Raw genomic sequence first — 21234 nt, forward strand, 5'->3', positions numbered from 1 at the left:
TGCTTGGATGGCCATGGTGTTTGAATTTAGAATACAGGTTCATTTCTTTCCACTAATGCCTCCTAAAGACCTACTGGTGAGATTTCTAGATTTATCAGTTTCTTACTCTAGTGACTAGCTGTTGTTCTGAGTCAACAAATTGCTGAGAATCACACATTGGAAAGGAATTAGGGGCAACATTTGTGAGGACACAGAAGGTAGTTTCAGTCATACCTTTTCTTGGTTCTTATCATTCTTCTCATAAGGGCCGCCTCCACCTCCTCCACCTCCTCCTCCATCACCTCCTCCACCTCCTCCATCTCCACCTCCTCCTTCTTCTCCTCCACCGTCTCCAGCTCCACTAACTGAAGGGCCCCCAAATCCACAGGAACTTCCAGATACTCCTTTGAACTGGAAAGTTCCCTCACTTGGTCTTTTTTCCACAGTCTCATTTTCTTTGTTTTCACTCTTCTTTCTGTTCTTTTCTACACAGGGCACCACACCAAGTTGAAGCAAGCATTCAACAATGTTTAGGGCCACATCACAGATTCGAGAACTGATGTCATGGTTAAGGACAAGATAAACAGCCTTCAGAACCACCTGGGAGAAGATAAAAGTAAACAGAAGGTGATTAAGTTACTTAGAATATCTCTTCCTATATAGATCAGTTATTCTGTTTAATTGATTTTCTTTAGGATGTTCTACAAACTTGAGTATAAATAATTCAGATAATTTTCAGATGTTTCTATCTAAGTTAGTTTGGGACCTTGTTTATGTGCTTACTATACAATATAAAACACCCAAAGAGTTAAAAATGCATATATGTATTATCTCATGTAAGTATTCCCAAACTCGCCATGCTATAGACGGTTAATGGGGATAATGAAACATAATGAATTAATGGGGAGGTAACTATTTGCCAAAGTGGAAACATGTTCAATTGCTTTTTAAGTTCAAGTATTTTAATCCTCAGCATTTTACTCTCTTCAATAATGGATAAAGAAAAAATTACTTCTTTTTGCACATTCACAATTGTATCATTATTTACCCTTCAACGTTAAATACAAAATATTTGCATTTTTAAATTAAGTCCTCTTTACTTTAATATTTTAAGTTACTTGCTGAGCCAGATTCCCTAATGTGAAATAGAAAATTTTGTGAAATATAATTGTAAAATATAACAGCCCTTTCATTTGCTAATAACTATAATCAAGACAAGCATCCTCGAGAATGCAAGTTTAATTCTTTTATTGGACTTCTGTTCATTTTCCCCTGCTACACAGGAGGTTTATAGTCATGTTGCTTTTATAACAAAAGAAAATAAACTGAGATTTTTTTTACTCTCATTATAGAAAAAAGAGATCTAGCAAAAACACTTGCATTTATTTATAACACTCGCGTTGTATTTATATATGTGTGTTCAGGATTCACTAATGTTTTGGGTTAAAATATTCAAATCTAGTGTAATTCTCAAAAAGAGGGGAAGGGGCATCTAAGAAGGTTAACATATTTGTGAAATTTTTTATATGGGTGGCTTTTTCATTTTAAGGTCCAATATTTCTAAGTACTGATATGCTCAACTCACACAACACAGTACAAACTGAACCAAAGAGTCACTATCTTTCAAGCTCCAGTAAGAAAAATTCTTGCTCCTTACAGAAAGATCAAGCATGCCATTCTTGTGAACAAAGTTATTGGTCCCATCAATGTGGTCTGTGTCCTCCAGGTAGCTGTAGTTTATGCAGGAGTCTGTGAGGCTGCGAGGCAGGTTCGCGCAGGCCAGGGGCTCGTGTGGCATCTCTGGGATAGGCACCTGGTTGCAGAGCTTCCTCATATGCTCGTTGAAAAAGTCTGCGTAGCCGACGTTGAATGACGCCAGTGTGGTGTTGAAGGTTGCGACTGTGATGGTGGAGATCTGGGATCTCACTGATAAAAGGAGAGCAATGGCTTCGTTTTCTCCATATTAATTGGAAACATCACATTAGACACTTATACTATTATTTAAAATGTAATAAAATGTGACCACAATCACAGCTGTAGCTTTACAGATTACTTGATTTATAGTCTCAGAGCTATTTTCAATTCCCACAGAACTGCTGCAGGTGTTATGGCCATGAAATGAATACCTGATAAATAATGATGGTTATAGAAAAATGTGAATTCCAGCTGGCTTCTTTAAAACCCAGGCTAGAATTTAATTTATGTCTAATAGGTGGATTTTAGCCACTGTTAGATGACATACCTTATTAATATAGTTAAACTATTTGAAGTATTTTCCTACACGTCTGTGGCTGTTTAAATACTGGTTTTACCTAGTATATTTAAACAATGACAAACAAGTACTCTTTTTCCCCCTTTTCTTTAGAGTAATGGACATAAATCTGTAATGAACACTAATAGATGTCATCAAATATCTGAAATATAGGCTAGGGAAAAGAGGGCCTAACTTATGCTCATAGGTTAAGAGCACAGATTAAGAACCCCTCTCAGATTTCACCAAGAGACACATGTTTGCTCACGTAAAGCACAGAATGCATTTATCTGAAGTGGAAGCTGTCTGGAAAAGGAATCGTGACTTTAGAAGGCAGTGACTTCCCTCCCGCTGAAGGTGGGCAAACCCTTCAGAGGCACACGATAGACAGGAATGAAGTCCTGAATCTAGCTATCCTCCCAGTCTCCTCCAGCCCTGTGGGTCTACGATCTTTGAAAACAATGAATGTCTTGCCCTTGCTTTCCCTCTGGGACATAATGGGCTCCATACTGCGCTGTCCAACAACCCTTGATGGTAATGAAATTCTAAGCATGGCCCACAAGGCAACTGCCAAGCAATATATAGGCACATGAATGCATGTTTTCAGAAAGCACAAGGAGTCCGATGACAATGAAAGTGGAACGTGGAGTAAAAACAAGAAACAGGAAAAGGAACCTGAGCTCCCGCCTGCAGGTGCCGCCTCCGACCCACCTTCCTTGACGGTGTTTTCCCCGTGGCTGTTGGAGTGGTCCGGCAGGTCGCTCACCAGGGTGTGGTGTGAGTGCGAGTGCCGGGCGCTCAAGCTCTCCATCTCGGTGGCTGCGTCAGAACTGCCCCGCCGGGTAAACTTCCCTGAGAGGGACGACAGTACCGCAAGGAAGGGCGGGGTTAAAATCTGCAAGATGCTCTGTCCTTGTTTTGTCTTTTGAAGGGAAAGGGGTGAGAGGGCGTGTTCGGGAGCTTCTGAGGTACAGCCAAATAGCAGGGCTTGACCTTTCCTTGGGCATACTCGGGGTCCAGATGACGGATGAAGTTGCTTATGACAAGGTCAGCCCCAATCTAAGCCAAATGTCAGAAACCATCTGTTGGGCCCGGGTTAGCTGTCAGCTCTTAAATTTAAGCTGGCCTTCCTTAATATGTCATCCAGAAAGAAAAAAAAAATATTAGTCTTTCTTTTTTAGCATTCAAGTTAAATCCATTGTGTCTTTGGATTCACAATGAAAGCTAATGCACGTGACCCTCTAAGGCTGTGCTTCCACATCTAGAATATTTAAGAAATAGGGCCATTGCCTGTCTCATTATGTAAGTCTTCAATAATTAACTCAATTTTCTGCATTTCTTTGTGAAGACACAGCACTATTTTGTACTGAGAATCTCACTCTTGGGCCCAACTTTCATGCCTAAACCAGTCAGGGAAGATCCCGATTTGCCCGGGAGCCCTAGATACAGATTCCTAAACAGGTCACTCGAGCTCTGCCCTACTTTGGAAGGTCCGTGCGGTCACCTAAAATGGTGGTTTGCCAGCCTCCTTTCTCGAGGCTTCGCCTGTCTTCTCCGAGCCCCGAGAAGCTTCCGAAGGAGAACGTGCTGCGGGTGGGGGACACATCCAGGTGGTCCTCGTGCAGCAGGAACGGCACTCCCATTCTCCGCGGCCGCCTCTTCCCCGTGTGGTGCAAGGGGATGGAGCCTTTCCTCTCTCGGTCTTCTTTGCGGCTCTTGAACTGGGAGGGTGAAAGGAAGGGGGAAGGCACAGGGCAAAGGAGAGGTTCTAGTTTGCTTTCCCAAAGGGCTCCATGACCTGCCCTAAAATACTGGAAATGTCCTAGGGAGAGGAGACCCAGAAAGCCACTGAGTATCATAAAATAGAGATGGGAGAAGTCTCCACAATGAGTTTAAAGAGTGAAAGAAATGAAGCAAAAGGTAAAAATGTCACCCTGGGTCTTATTGCTGGGTTGCGTTAGAGGAATGGTTCTCTAAGTGTGGTCCTTGGACCAGCCACATCAGGGTCACCTGGGAAACTGTTACAAATGCAGATTTTTCAGGTCCAACCCAGACAAACTGGATCCGAAACTGAGAAGGTGAGGTTCAACAACATGTGTTTAATAAACCTCACTGGCAATTCTGATGCCTGGTAAAACTGGAAAGCCACCGAGTTAGAGCACAGAGTGCCCGAGTCAGAATCCCATTCAGAAGAGCCAGTATTTTCTGTTCCATTTTTTAAGATTGAGATCAATGGTTTCTGCCAGACAACTTCAAATATGTACTGCTGTTCATAAGAAGAGTGAAAAAAGATCCAGAGCGTGCATTGGTACAAACCCATTTATGCTGTGGGTCAAGTTCAAGATCCAGTATAAATAAGAGTTTAGAATTGTTTAGGAAGCATTTAAAGTATACTAATGTCTGGGCCTAACCTTCAGCAATTCTGGAGTCAGGCCTGGGCACTCGAATTTGTAAAAGCTGCCCAGAGGTACTCACGTGTGGTCAGTATTGAAGATTTTTTTTTCCCCTACAATGATAGACATTTCTAGAAAAACTATGACCATGGCATATCAATGAAGACAGACATGGCTGCTTCCTTAGCAATACTCTGAGCTCACACATCAGTCAATAATATGTTCTGTGTTTTTCATCAACATAATTCATCCTTTTGAAAAATAGAAAATGAAGCCACCACACAGCTCTTATTCTGCACATATTATTTTCTATTTGATTAGCTCCATATACTTGTAAAAAAAGAGACATGGAGTGGTAGATTCACTGGAGCATGAGCTAATATTCCGTTGAGATGACCTAGCTTTGAGTTTGGACTCCACCTTTCACAAACTACCTAAAGTCTGTAAGACTTGGTCTCTCCCTCTCTCTCTGAACAATAGTTACATTTACACACTACTTATTAAATGCCTGTAATAGGAAGGACTTCATATGCATCATCTCACTTAATCCTCATAACCTATTGAGGTAAATGTAATATATACACATTTTACAGGTGAAGAAACTGATACATGGTTTGGTAAACCATATATGTCATTTAGAAAACTGATACATTATCATTTGGCCAAAATCACACAGGTTGACAGTGGCAGAGCTGGAATTTGAACCCTGATCAACTGACTTCCAAGTGTATGCTTTTATTCCTTTACAATAAAAATAACACCTGTGATTTCCCATCTGTAGGGTTCTAACTCCTTGTGGATGCTCAGTAAATGTTTGTTGAGTGGAAAGTTACACTAACGCTGTAACTTAGTCATAAGGGGAAGTTGTGGCAGTAGTAAAACTAGTGGTCTGTTATAAAGATTTTTTTTACTTAATTGACAAAGCTTCATTGTTTTGTTGCCTTTAAACCAGAGATGACCTCAGGAATAAATGTTCCAAGATAATCCCACCAGTCTGAGAACTGCAGCAAGACCTGGTTTCTTCTGTGCAAGATGGGGAAAATAAAGATCTCACTGGATTGAATGAGAACCATTTATATCAAGTAGTCGATAAAACGAGACGAACCATACAAATGTGCATTACCATCATTGCTATCCCAACTACCTCCCCCACCATGCCACTTGAAAGCACATCGTCAGCACTGAGCTCTGCAGCAACATTTAGAATGGGCAGCACACACGTGCACAGATAGACTTACTGTACAAGGCACACAGATGCGATGCTGCAAGCCAGCGTTATCGCCGGGAGCTGACTTCTGTTCCCTGAGGTCCTTTTACCACCCCACACTGCAGCACCATCAGAAGCACCGATGCCCCAGTAATTTTTCTTTTACCAAAACATCAAAAGCATATATGGCTCTACTCACCTTCTTAAAAATGTTCATGCCAAGGTCTGAAGAAAGATCCGGAACTGCAGACCTACGCAGATTGGTCAGCGATACCTTAGAAAAGGCCTCAGGACTGAGAGATTTTTCCTCTTCATTACACTTCATGGTGAGATCCTTAATGGACAATAAAGGTAGGTGTAGTGAGCGAGGACCCAGGGCTTTATATCCAAATAAATACTGAGATGCCATATTTTTAGTAGAAATATGCCTACTGTGTTGATATCTGTGAAATATTTATATTCAGACTTATATATCCAGACTTTCAGAATCCAAATCCTGCTACTGAGGAGATAAATTTATATTAATTATAACCTCTCTTTGGAGTTTTCAACAGCAAGACCATGAAGCTCCAGATTTAGGAAAGCTAAGAAAATAGGGATAAGATAGGTATCACTTTCTCTTATTTAAAAAATGTGGCTTTCTATTCAATGATTCACCAAAGGAGATGTTTACTTTGGGCAGAATCAACTACCACTAAAACAGAGTATATTTCCTTTACTGTCTGATATTACATTGCTTGTGTTTATTTTAAGAATGTGCAGATGGTTTTCAGACACAGTCAATTCACCTCTAAGTAAACCCAAACAACTGGAACACACCGCTAACCATGTCTCCCTCTGCGTATTCAACACGTGGCGTAGACGACGAAGAGGGGCAGAAAAAGTGTTCAAGCCGCTATAAGGACATTAGTTGATCAAAAAGTGGTTTTCAAAGGATGTCGTCACACTAATATACAGTCATATATAAAAAACAGCAAGATTATATCAAAAACACCTATTTCTAATGATGACATTGAGGCAATAAATAATTTTGAGTGATGCAAAAGAGGTTAAATCATATTCAGTAAAACTCTAGTGTCACACATTTTATGCTATCAGTAATCAACAGATTATAGGCAAGAACTCTCTATTAAGCAGTGCTTTGATGATCTAAGACCCAATTTTCCATTATTCTGGATCAACAGAGGCTTACCCTAGATTAGTGGGTGCAAAAGGCATTCAGATAACACTCCTTTGATAGAAGGGAAAGGACAACAACATCACAGTAACCCCTGACCAAATAGTCAGCACTGGAATAAGTAAGAGCCAGATATACAGAAGCAAAAGGGAATCTGTATGACCAAAGCTGTTGATTCAAATGACAATGGTTGGAGTCTCTCTTACTTGGGTTTTGTGGGTATTCACCAGTGAGGGAGCTGCCGCCACCATCGAGCTACTCCTGGGTCTGGGCAGGAGAGGAATATCTGGCTCTGGGGGCTTTTCTGGCTTCTCTTCCAACATGTGTCGCAGCCTTTGTAGATAGTACATCAGAGACCACTGCGTGCCTTCCTCAGACCAGTGGGGTTGCAGTAGGCAACGGAGAACAGCAACATCGAAGTAGGTGGCATAGCGGGACCTTTGGCATGGAGGTATCACAAGAGAGACCCTGTTTCCAAAGGCAGAAAGATGATTATGCTGGCGGTCCTACATTCCAAGTCCTACATGGCTTATCACCGCGCTTTTCTCATCTGTTCATTTACTCATTCACTTAGTCTTCTACTGGTTCACTCTAATATCCTCCTGACTGATCTCATTCCACTTTTGCTAGACACTACCCGGAAGCAGAGGCATTGGAGAGTGGTAAGAATTATCCAGGCGGATGGCATTTCAGTGAGAAGAATAATGCCTGCAAAGGTACGGAGTTTTTAAAACATCATGAATTGGGGCAGGTGGGAAAATCACAAGTAATTGATATAGTTGGTGAATAATCTGGATGCGGGGCAATGATGAGAACCTACGACACCGATGAGGCTCAGATCACAGTGACTCTTTATTAAACTGAGCTCTCAGGTTTCACTTCTAGCTCGATAGCACTGGGGATGATATCTGTGTATTTCATCAGGCTATTTTAATTTCAATTGTGAAATTATGTTAAAAAGACAAGGAAACTGCAAGTACTAAACAAACAAAAGTTACACTATGAGGAAAATGAAATCATTTTGAAAAGTCAATTTACATATCTACAAAATTTACTCAATTTACAATATCTCAAAGTTGAGATATAATGGTTCTGGAGTTCTATTATTCAATTTAAACATATGACATATTAGTTACTTAACTCATCAATTTAAGTGTACTACAAAATAGTTTTAAGTAATTGCTTAGCACAATACACCATCGTAGAGGATATGAAGGTAAGTAAGTTTAACTTCCTTGCCTTGAGGAACGTATGGTCCTGTGAAAATGATAGACAATAAATGCAAGCTATAAGTTGAGGACATCTGGGGTCCAGTATGTAATCTTAAATCTAAACTTAACTACCAAGTATAATGTCTTAAGGTAGATAATACAAAAGTAAAATTTTTGTATCCTGCTACCAACTAGCAAATGGTGCTACCCACACATAAAAAATTTAAGCAAAAAAAAAAAAAGCAGCCACTTACAATAAAAGAAATTTTCCTAAACTTCCCAGACCCGTATTTTTTAAATGAAAGTTATAATCCATTATCGGTTCAAGAGATTAATTCAAAAGGATATGACTGCCACTAAAATGTTAATTGGAATAAAAATCATCAGAATGCACCAAACTGAGTAAGGATTTGTGTGGTCAGTGAAACTTCTGTTTCCCTTCACATCTTTGTCATGAATTCTAAGTCCTTGGGAAAAATTTCATTTTCAGCTGAGAGATGATAAAAAGAGGCTGACAACTCCAGAATAACATCAAGTGTTTATTAGGAGGCTTACAGATAAAAGCAGCTTCCTGGGTGGCAACAAGATGGTAGATCATAGATCTCCACACCCAAAAAGGGACGGGGCTGGTTATACACAGCCAAGTGGCATGTGCTAACTCAGGTTGTTTGTAGCCTCTGCTCTATGTGACTGTTAAAAGCTGCGTAATCCAAAACAGTAACTATACAATGGGCCCACTTAGCTACCTAAGAATACTCTCTTCAAGTGTGGGGGCCCACCCCCTCAGGGTGAACTGGCTTCCTGCCTAGGATGGCCAGTTTGTCACCTTAACACCCGAAATCCTTTTGCCTAACATGAATAAAATGTGTTTCTCACTGTGGGTTGCAGTAAAAAGTTCAAATACACAAACCCAGACCAGGTCCAGTGCCCTGTGAATCATTTTCATAGCCTTTCAACTTCCTTATTGAAGTACATGTTGCATTTCCCTGTCTCTACTGCCATTAGTGCTGTCATTAATGCTGTCATTAGTACCATTGTCTGGCCTGTTGAGGGGCAATTGCCTATGTATGAGGTGGTTTTGAATGTCGATATTTTGTACTCTATTATGCTTGAATATTTTAGTTGACAAGTAGCAAACTAGGTATGTTAAAATCCACTCACATAAGGTGCTACAATACTAATGATTTAACTGAGTTGGCAGTCACATGAAGAGCTTTCTATAATTAGCTAAGCTCCCATACATGTGATGCTAGAGTTTATCTCTTTTCTGGGGAACTAGAATACTCTTTGGACATCAGCTAAGGGGCAACTTTCAATCCATCAGAAAATCCCATCGATTACCCTTCCAACCACTTCTCATCAACACCACAGACACAAACATTTCTTCTTAAATATCCATCTAGCCTTACTGCTTTCTCTCTCCTTCCTCCACTCTGCACAAGCCTGAAAAATTCTGCAAATGACTGAAAGTCCCAGCCCTCTAATCACAATGTTGGTATTCCTGGACACCCACCCCCAGCCTCAGGCATTCCAAAGGTTCATTAACATAACAGAAGGCACTTTTTCTTGCTCTCAGCACTTAACAAATTCTAAAGGTGTTAGAAGATCTTGCCAGTTTCTTATAGAAATGACACAAAGCCTAAATATATTTTATATTTCTTATTATAAATTACAATATCATAAATCCCAACCAAAATTCCAAAGGGATTTATCTCTAAAATCAACATGACTGTTCTGAAATTTAACTGGATGGATGAATAAAAATTTGAGCGTAATTAAGAAAGGTTTAAACAAGAGTGTGAAGAGTGTAAATTGCCCGATATTTATCTGTGTTTCACAACGCTATATTTAACCAATGTACTACTGATTTGGGAATAAACAAGAGTTCAATGGTGTAAAATATGGAGCTACAAAAGGTTCAAATATTTACAAGAACTTAATATGTAAAAAAGATCCTGCATCAACTTAGCACAAGGATATATTTGTCAATATATGTTGTCATAATTGACTCAGTCCTCAGAAAAATCTAATTAGGCCTATCTTGCCCAAATAAAATCAAGCTAGATTAATATTTAAGTGCAAACATATGAAATCACAATAGTTCTGGAAAAGTACTTTGGCCAGTTTTTATAATCAGGGAGTAGAGAAGAACTCCATAGTGATGAAGACAGAAGCACCTGGAGGACAGGAGCCATTGGTTTGTTGTCTGTTTCTGTTTTGTTTGTTAGTTTATTTTGTTCATCAGATTCCACATATGAGTGACATCATATGGTACTAAGGTAAAGAGACTAAGCAAAGAAAAACTCATAGAAACAGAAAACAGTATGTCGATCACAAGAGGGAAAGTGGGGGCAGGGAGATAGAAAAGGGTAAAGGGAGGATAAATGGTGAAGGAAGGAGACTTAAGGTGGTGAACACACAACACAACAGGCGATGTATTATAGAACCGTATACCTGAAACCTGTATACTTCTAGTAACAGATGTCACCCCAATAAATGTAATAAAATTAAAAAACACATCGACTAACTGGTTCTTCCCAACCTATCCTTTTCCAGAAGAAGAGGATTTTTTAAAAGCGATATAGTCTTGGGTTTTTAAAGAAAACACAAAGTATGAGGTTGGCTGGCTACCCGCTGGGTAATTTTAGGTTCCTCCAGTATATGTGACAATCATCTCACTTATTATAAGAGCCTGTGAAAACTGTGGTTTCTTGACTAGGCTGCTGTGATTAAGGCAGCTATTATTAGTAGTTCAACAGAATTATTTATCCCCCATTGTACTAGCTGTCTTTACCCTTTACTTTCTGCCCTGTACCCCAGTGTCCCCAAATATGTCTACTTAGTGATATAGATTAGGGAGTTCCATAAAATATGTCAAATTCCCAGAGCAGTGTTCCATATAATAAGATGCCAATGGACTACTTTCATGAGAATTCCATGGGAGACAGGGAGGACCAAGGCTGTTCAAAATGCAGATTACAGGCTTACTAACCAGAATTGCTGGGAAAAGAACCCATAAGTCTTTATTGTAAACATCTCCAGGTAATGAAAATTAAAATAAATGCTCTTAATAAGATTAGAGAACAATTGTCCTACAGAAACATATAATGCATGACTTGTACTTTCTAAAAAACATTTTATTTACTTATTTTTAGAGAGGGGAAGGAAGGGAGAGAGAGAGAGAGAGAGAGAGAGAGAGAGAGAGAGAGAGAAACATCAATGTAAGAGAAACATCATTCATACACGCCTTTGTCTTCAGCTGGGACCACACCTTGACCGAATCAGCTGCACAGTCAGTTCCTTGGATGGGAATCAAACCAGCAACCTCTTGCTTTTTGGGATGATGCCCAACCAACTGAACCACGCTGGTCAGGGCATGTACCTTTAAGCTGACATTCACAACAATTCCTATATGGAACCCCCAACTGGAATATGTCGGCAGTTTTGTCCCCAAGGGTGTCAGTTGTCTATATGTCTTTCTCTACACACAAAATTTATTTGAGTGGAAGTAATTACTAACTGTGCAGTTGAGTCCCGCAGACATTAAACTACTCCTTAACAGACGGGACCAGTTCTGTGGGAATGGACCACATGACAGCAAGGTTCCACTGATACAAGGCTGTGATCAGACACTAAAAACATGTCTATAACTTCAATAATCAAAAATTTTAAGTAAATTTACTTTACCATTGCTTACTATTGTTTCATTTGAAACAACAATGAATTAAAAAGAACATTCTGTAGCAAATATTTGTAACTATTTAAATATTCAAATACTAGTTTATTTGGCTTAAGTTATGAGCTATAATGGGTGAATAGTCAATAAAAAAAAATTATCAATAAATATTTTTATTTCACTTAAGATAGCATTATCACATGTAGTCAATGTTTCACTTAAGTAACAAATAGAAGTCATTTTTGATAATGTTCATCAAGCATCTATCTAACATGTGAGAGAAAAGTTTATAAAACTGAATAAAGATGTTATGGAGACAGTTTATTGTATGATATGATGGAAATGCCCTTTCCAACTCTAATATCCTTTGATTCTATAAGTTATTTGGTAGAAAAGAATAAAAAATGAAAATTTTATAAAAACTTTATTCTAAATTGAATATGTAAAAATAATAAAGAATATGTATTCAAAAAGTAATGTTTATACCCACCTAATTACCTCATAGATGACTTTCATTGTTAAAGAAATATACCTTTAAAAATTTCATATGCTATAATTAGCATATATTTTTTCTATGTGCAGAATAAATAACAAATTATGACAAAAAAAGGCTGTTGGAAAAGGTAAGAATTGCTTTAATCTCTTTTCCAGGTAACTGTGGCTTCAGGAAACCAAGTTATTGTTATTTAGGGTTGGACATGCTTTTATAAAGAGGGCATCCAAGGCAGAAAAGCACTTTGGAAGTAATCTATTGAGGCAGAGAACTGTGGAAATCAGTCTTGACCCCATGTAGTATCTAATGAAGCAGAAATTGAGTCTATGCATATAATAATTAAAGATGAAATCTCACATTAATTTTAATAAACTGCCTACCTGTTCATTGATCTCAGAGTTCAGGGAAGAGTTATGTTCAGTCAAGGCCAGGGCAAAAGAGATGATAAATTGGATTTGTTTGATACAATCAGATAGCTTTTAGCCCTAGGATATTTACATTGCTTTGTTATTATAGTTCTTTTCATTTCTGATTAATACATGAACTCCTCCAATGAAGATATATTACCATTAGCATTTTCTGAAAGGTCTGCTTTGTGCATCATTTCCATGGCAACCAGCCACAGCAGCCAGGCAGGGAAAAGACCTAATTCATTCTTCTAAAGTGTCACCAATTTACATCTAATTCACACATACATGTGCTGTGGGCAACTGTGTGCATAAATGTGTCAAAGAATGCATATATGTATGAAAATGTTTAAGTGTGACAAAAATGGAAAAAACAATGTCCTTCTGTCGTGGCCACCAACTGGCAGTGACCGCAGAATGCTGCAGATGGCTTGTCAAAACACGAGAAAAACATACACATGGACAACCGAGTCCTGTGGAGAAATAGGGATGAAATAGCCACTTTCTCTAGTGGAGAGTGTCCCGTTCCCCAAGCTGAGCAGGCTTTTATTGGGTTTGTTTACACAGGAATTCAGGTAAAGCTCATTGATCATTGCCAGGAAGTAAGGATCAAACAATAGATAACAAAGAAGTCTGAGTGCCTATTCTGAGTCAGGGTCAGATGGCTAAAGAGCTGTAAAACTCTGAGGAACAAACTTACTTCTTGCTTGGACCCTTATCATTTCAGTGAGAGCATTCTAAACAAAGCAGGTTTCACAGGATTTTACATATTCTTTCTTAGACCTGATCACCCAGGGAACCTGCCCTTTCCAGCACAGGGCGGCACCACCCTCTGTCATTGTTTCAGGCTTAGGTGGAGCAAGGGAAGTAAGGCAGCCAAGAGATTAGGAGATTTTCCCACAGATAATGAGGACTCAGGCTATGTCAAAGCTGAGGGGCGGGGGTCCATCACCCCCTTTTGCTGTAGCCCCCAAAGTCCTTTCTTGGGGGCCTCCCACGTGATGGTGCCTGTCTTAGATCATTCCCCCCTTGGGAAATCTTACCCATCATTGGCTAACCACCCAAGCACTCGGGGCCATTATGGATGAAGCAGCAGAAGCAGCACTCCTGCCAGGGAGATAAGCTTTCGTCTCCTTGCTGGCTTAGGTCCAAGGTCGTTCCCTCAGCCTTAGCCTTGGCAGAGGTTACAGCTTCTGATACCAGGCAGGATGGTTCCCAACATCCTTCCACAAGGAGGAAATGTTGGATATTATAATTGACTGTCTTTAAAGGCAAATCAGTTTGGGGCCATTAACACTTAATTTCACCGAAGAAAAAAATCACTTTATATTTATACTTGCAAACTGCCAATGCTTACTATGGTTGAGAAAAATGAAGTAAGATATATAAGCTCCCGAATATTCTGTGACCTCAAGATTTCACCCTGATATTGTTTTTAATCATTTTTTAAAAGTTAGGCAGAAGCATAGTATTTCAGGTGAGAAATTCCTTACACTTAAATAAAACTTCTTGGAATTTGTGTAGAACAGAATTGGTAAAGGAGGCATATGAGGACACTCAATACTTGATATGAAGAAGATGTACAGATAGAGTCACAATAATCATCATATGTAAAATGATGGTGACATTATGATTATTCTTTGTGTGGCCAGCCTCCAAAACAGGCCCCAAGGGTCTCTGCCTGTTGGGAGTCACACCTTCATGCGGTCCCCTCTCACTCTTTACCAGGGTTGGTTGGTGCAATCCATAGAGTATAGCAGAAGTGATGCCATGTCTCTTTGGTATTAGGTTATAAAAGACACTAAAGCATTTTTCTTGGTTCAACCTGTCCTTTCTGGAATAATGTGCTTTGGATAAAATCAGTGGTGTCATGAGCAGCCCAATGGAGAGGCCCTGATGGGGAAGAATTGAAGCTTCTGCTCCCAGGTGAGCTGGAAAGCAGACTTCAGCCCAGTCAAGCTTTTAGATGACTTCAGCCAGGGCCAACGTCTTCAAAGACCCTGAGCCACAACCACTTAGCTAAGCTGTTTCTGGGTCTGTGATCCCCAGGAACTGTGTGAGGTAATAAATCTTATTTGTTTTATACCAATAAGATTGGGGGTAATTTGTTATACAGTAATTGATAGCTAATACAGACTGTGGCACCAAAATGAAACCTTAAATTTTGGAAATGGTTTTGGAACCAGACAATAGGCAGAGGCTGTAAAGACTCGGAAATGCATCAAACCATAAAAGCATAAATTGCTTGCACAAATTGCTAAGATAAGTTCTGAACTTTGAGGAGGCTACAGATGAGGGCTTAAAGAAAGTGAGAAGCATGTTATTGGAAGCTGGAAAAGGGAGGATCCTTGTTTGTAGTGACAGAAAGCTTCCTGCTGTGATATGGAAGGTTAAATGCATTTAACAAACCAGGTGACCTAACTAAGGTTTCCAGGGAAAGTGTTGAAGATGCCTTTTGATTTCTTCTTGCTACTTACTATCAGTTGAGAAAGAAGATACATGAACTAAATAAATATCTGTTAAAAACGAATGATCTGGGACTTAATGATTTTAAAAATTCTCAGCCCCTCCAGATGGGAAATAATGCTAAAATTAAGAAATGGCTTTGTAGTGAAGAGCACAGAACAAATAAATGAAGCTGTCTATTCTCCAGGAGTTTATAATCCAGTCTGACAGATTAGCACATAATAATTAAATATAATACACTGCAGAATCATATATATGGTAACTTGAAGTTCTAACAAAGTGGTAACAGAGCATGGAGAAAGGGTCATAAAAGGCTTCATAGAGAGGATGTGCCCTTTAAGCTGCACCTGGAGTAATGTGTAGATTTTGGTAGGGAAAAGAGGTATAGTAGGCCTCTATATCCCCTTTTGTTTATCCTAACAAAGGACCATCTTGCCTGAGATATTCCAGTCATCATATCTATACTTTCAATGGGGAGCAATCATGTATTTCAGTAAAATGCAAAACACATAACCAATGGAAGAAGGTGCAGAATGTGTAAAATAATTAGCTCATGTGTGTGTATAGACCATACAATGTGATACCATCTACTGAGATGAGGAATATTGAAGAATACACTTGATTTTAGAGAAGCTGAGTTTGAAGTACCTGTGAGGTACAGGAAGAGATGTCTATCACTCTCTTGATTACATAGGTAAGGAGATCAAAAGAGTTATTTAGATTGAATATAAAGTTTTGAGAGTCCTCAACATATAACTAGTGTTTTAAACTGTGGCAGTGAATAAGATCACTCAGTGGGAGAGTGCAGAAGGAGAGGAAAATACCAACAATAGAGGAGGGCCATGGAAGAGAAGCTAAAGAAAAAGTCTGGAAAGGGTCAGTTATGGAGGTAAGAAAAAACACACAAACAAACAACAAAAACCATAACAGGTAATGTGAGAAAAGTCAAAGGAGGAAGTGTCAAAACAGTAGTGATGCTACCAGCTCCAATTAGACAAGATCTAAATAAGGGCCGAGCTGCAGATGTATTGGGAGAGAGAGATCAGGGGAAATAACCAAACTTTCCTTTTTAAAATGAGTTACCAAAGAGAAAAGAGGGTTCCGTTAAAATATAATTTAGGAGATGGATAGGTTGCTAGAGAAAGTCAACTATTTTCTTTCTAAAGATCTAACTTCTCATGGGGGAGTAGTGAAGGGCGTGGACCATGGAATTGGCTAGATTGGGCTCAAATTTAGCTCTTCCACTTGTTAGCTGTGTGTCCTTGAGTACCTCATTTAATCCCTATGCTTCAGTTCTTCATCTTCCCCCCCCACACTTGAGGATATTTTCATTGATTCCAGAGAGAGAGAGAGAGAGAGAGAGAGAGAAACATTAATGTGAGAGAGAAACATTGATAGGTTGCCTCCTGTACGCACCCTGACCAAAGATTGAACCTGCAATCTTAGGTATGTGCCTTGATTGGGAATCAAACTGACAACCTTTTGGTGTACAAGATGATGCTCCAACCAGCTGAGCCACCTGGCTCAGTTCCTCATTTTTAAAGAAGGAATAATGTCTTCTTCTCAGGCTGTTGTGAAAATTAAACTCATTTACTTATTCAATACCTTTCATTAAGGGCCCTGTATCAAGCACTAGAGATAGAGGAGGGAGTAAAAAAGAACTTATCTCTCTTCTTTGAATTTTACAGCCTAGAAAAAATGATAGCTATTGGTCAAATAATAACATAAGTATTTAAATTATGATTGCCATTTGTGCCACAAAAGAAAACAAGTTCTGTGGCACTGTTTAACATGGTTGATCTGTCAAAACTTCTCTAGGGAGTAAGGAAATGATATTTAAATTGAGTCTTAAAGGATAAGCAATTGGTTAAGTGAGGATAAACAGGGGAACAATTCAGGCAGTTGGATTAACATACTCCAAATCTCAGAGCTGAGGCAAAGTTTAGTGCATATGAAGATTTCACAAAAGGTTGGAGTTCAGTTACTGGGCTATAGGGACTGGCACAGCATTAGACTAGAGAACTAGATAGCAGCCAGATGATGTGGGCCTGGAGGGGCATATCAAGGATTTACATTTTTATCTTGATAGCAATGAACACCCATTAAAAGAGTGAAAGTGAAGGAGTAGCAGGACTAATGTTTTCCACAAGTGTGTACGTTTTCTACTGGGTGGTGGCAGGAGTGCATAAGAGGAAACTAGTGAGTGTGCTCTTGTAGCATCATAGGCAGGAGGCAATGAGCAGCTTGATTGATGGTGGTGGCCTTGGGGATAGGTGGAGGTAGGCAAATCCAGAATATTTTATATATGCTTTTTCTCTGCCTTCCTTTTCCCATACATTTATCACCATTCACCCAGTTGCTCAAGCCGAACACGTGCATATTGCTTGGCTCCTTTCTTTTTCTCACTCCCCACTTCCAGTCATGTCAGCTCCACCCCCAAAGCATACCACAAGTCCCAGCCTTTGCACCTGTACTACCAACACTCTAACCAAGTCAGAGTCTCTTGCAAGTGGATCATTAGTTTCCTAACTGGTCTCTGAATCAACTTTTGCTTCCTGAGACTATTTTCCATAAATCATCTGGACTGTTTAAGAACTATAATTCAGTTAATGGCACTCCATAGCTCAGACAACCCCAATGATCTCTTATCACATGTGGAACGATATCCAAACTTCTTACCATATTCTCTCAGCTCCTACATGACTTGATCCTTCACAACATCTCTGATTCCCTACAACTTATCCCTTTGCTCAACACTCTCTTGTCTCAGTGGTCTTCTTGCTGTTCCTAAAACACAGAGTTATTCCCACTTTGGAGCCTTTAGATTCGTTCCCTCTGCCCAGAATGCTCATCCCAGATCTTCCTGAGGTCTTCCTGAGACCGCCTTCTTCATATTATTCAGTTCTGTCCTAAAATCGGATCACTGTGAAAGTTGCACAATTCTGTAAATGTGCTAAAAATCACTAAATTGCACACTTACGTGGGTAAATTTTATAGTATGTAAATTATACCTCAATGAAACTATTTTTAAAATATCTCCTTTTAAAATAATATCCACTAGAGAGTAACCTCATATGAAAACAGGGATGTACAAATGGTCTCAGGGTTTCTCACCCAGTGGGTGGATCTTTCAATCGGGTACAAAGGCAAACCTCATGAATCCAGGCCTCCCTTGTGTCAGCATTTGTAACCAAATTCACCATGTGCATATGCTAACAAGGAGTAGAATCAAAATGTTTACAAAGAGCAGACTTTTCAATTCCCTGTGAGTACTTTGGGAGCATCCCCTTGAATACAATGATCTTCTGGTATAAAGTGTTTTCATACATTAAAGCAGATCCTTTCACATCCCCACAGCATAATCTTTTGATGGGTAGGATCACTGGACTTTCTGCATTTAAATATTTAAAATGTTATCTAATTCAGATATCTCATTACATCAGACACGTCTTCCCACCTCCACTCCAGTTTGTTTAAAAGAAAGCCACTTGGAACACTCTTCAGGAATTATTAATGTAATTATACCCTGACCAAGAGTAAATATATAGCATGCACATACACATTCCAAGAAATAGAGGCTATACAAGAAACTGAAAATGTGTTTTTAGTTTTTGGCGACTGGGGATACATTTTTGCCCTTAACATCATGTACCTGGAATGCGATGGACCTCTTTCCTGGGAAGTTTGGGAGGACAGACTTCCATCAAAGGAGTTGACTCGGTGGCAGCCTGAAATGGCGGTCTTGGGTGAGATGGAATCTGACTGGAATGTTTCACAGACCACCTGGAGTCCCTTTTGGAGGTGGAGAGAACAGATTAATTTTCTTCTTCAGGTATACCTTCTAGAATTGGCCATCATATTACATACATCATTTTTTAAATTAAAAAATTGCAGCAGAGTTAATTATAATGTCACAGACCAAGGAATTTTGCCTTCATCTAACAGAGAGTGAAAACAGACTTTAAGAAAGCACAGGTGCCATTCTAATAAGCCCTAGGCTAAGGACTATAGTAGACTTTATTTCATTTTTCCTTTGATTCAGCTCCTTTTCACCTCCATATGCACTATCCAAAGGAGAAGAGTGACAAGTCAACAATTCATCAAAGATATGTCAAGACTGAGGTGGACCAAATAGTGTCATGAGGCTGAAACCAAGCAACAGGTTAGTAAGAGCTGATCAAATAGAAGCCAGAAGTGAAAATGGAGTGCAAAGTTCAGGTTTTTCCATCAAGCATCAGAGCAGGGATGTAATATATGTTTTTCCAATTGGATATGATGACCTTTATTATGAGCCAAGAGTCAGAGGCTAAAACTGCATGCTCTGTATATTGGACACAGTGCTTAACTAATGGAAGGGGTAATCAGGGTCACTTAAGAAAGGCGATGCCAGGTGGCAGAAGGCACAGAGAACCAAGGAGAGGAGTTTGGTCTTAAGGTGATGGATCTACTATAGGCTCCTAAGTCAGAAGGGATATGATGAAAGGATAACACCTTGCATATAGATCAATAATAACCCTCTGTGGAATGGTGAGTTAATAAATGATACATTATTAGGAATATTAGTCAGGTATGATTAACTGATATTTATGTGAAGCAGGAGAGGCTAGAGGTAGAAAATTCAACTAGGTAGTCCAAGCTGCAATCTAGTTATAAGGACATGGATTTAAAGGGTAGAAGCAGGCATTGAGACTAAAGAGCACTTCTGAGCTACAAAACAAAAACAAAACAAAACAAAACAAAATACATGTATGATTTCTCAGCAAAAAACAAATAAAGAGAATTAAGGAGAATGAAATATGATGTTTATATATTTCATCGTATCTAAGATGTAATGAGTTATGATACACCATTATTTTATGTTCAATTAAGAAAACAAACAGTGAAATAAGCCAGTTGGTGAAAGACAAAAACCATATGATCTCACTTATAAGAGGAATATAAGGATCAAAATAAACTAATGAGCAAAATAGAACCAGAGGCATGGATACACAGAACAGACTATCAGCTGTAAGAAGGAAGGAGGGAGGTGGAGACTGAAAGAAGGTGAAGGGATTTGTTCAAGAGCACACATGAGGGCCCATGGACATGGACAATGGTGTGGGAATTGACTGTAGAAGTGCGAGGTGGACTGGGGGGAGGGGAGCAAAGGAGGAAAAAAATGGGACAACTATAACAGTATAAACCATAATAAAACAAAGATTTTATTTGAAAAAAAAAGATAAATAAGAAAAAAACCAGGACACTTATCAGTGAGGACTTTTTATTTTATACCTATTAAAGGGGTTATCTCAAGCATATGTAGGCATAGCTTTTCATTATATATCCATTCTATGTATATGTCAAAAGGAAAATGTAAGTGTGATAAATTGGGTAGGTACTCCTAACATTTTTTTAAATTAAGGTATTTCAATTCAGAGTGGTTGATATATGTTTCTCCATAGAATGACTTTCTCTATATGAAGAGTGTTATTTTGTAAAAGAGTACTCCATTATTCCCTCTGACATATTCTTCTAAGGCCACTAACCCTGATTCCTCAAATTCAGATGCTGGAAATGACCAAATTCTTGCTGCATAACAATGACAACTATATCAAGAGTGTTATCAAGCAGGGAGATTGTAAGAAGCTACAGAACATCAAGAAGACTCAATTTCAAAGATGTTAAAAGTGAAAAAACACATCTTAGATGAGATAAAATATCACATCTAAATCACAGCATCTGTATTTAGCAATTACTCAGTAAGTAGTGGATATCATGGGACTTGGAAATCTCCAGTTTGGAGGGTATAAAAGATGATGAGACTCCTAGCAGGAATACTCCATCATTTGAAAAGAGGATCCTGCTTTGATGGAAGCCAGCAAGTTTTATTTTATGCATGTCAAATTGGAAGTGAAGGCAGGTCATATGAACATGAGCTAAGTTAGTGGAAGTAGCTTTGAACTATTCTTGCCTTCATTTCTTTCTTTTTTCAAAT

At 39.1% G+C, this 21234-nt stretch overlaps 1 protein-coding gene across 7 annotated transcripts in view; it reads right to left on the reverse strand.

The window, feature by feature from the left end:
* The window catches only part of UNC80 (unc-80 homolog, NALCN channel complex subunit), a 182892-nt gene that overhangs the window by 148803 nt on the left and 12855 nt on the right, over positions 1-21234 (reverse strand). For 4 of the 7 annotated variants that reach the window (XM_045854721.1, XM_045854712.1, XM_045854711.1 and 1 more), the window contains exons 7-13: positions 18913-19052; positions 7214-7475; positions 6030-6164; positions 3735-3951; positions 2942-3082; positions 1637-1905; positions 214-579 (exon numbers count right to left, since the gene is read on the reverse strand). In XM_045854721.1, the coding sequence (XP_045710677.1) occupies positions 214-579; positions 1637-1905; positions 2942-3082; positions 3735-3951; positions 6030-6164; positions 7214-7475; positions 18913-19052 (1530 nt within the window). Of the gene's footprint in view, positions 1-213; positions 580-1636; positions 1906-2905; positions 3083-3734; positions 3952-6029; positions 6165-7213; positions 7476-18912; positions 19053-21234 lie in introns of all 7 variants that reach the window. The other 3 variants (XM_045854709.1, XM_045854713.1, XM_045854702.1) reach the window with 1 other exon arrangement.

Source organism: Phyllostomus hastatus, unplaced genomic scaffold, assembly GCF_019186645.2.
Source record: "Phyllostomus hastatus isolate PE091 unplaced genomic scaffold, TTU_PhHast_1.1 phas_contig_137, whole genome shotgun sequence".
In the NCBI taxonomy this organism is placed as follows: Eukaryota; Metazoa; Chordata; class Mammalia; order Chiroptera; family Phyllostomidae; genus Phyllostomus; species Phyllostomus hastatus.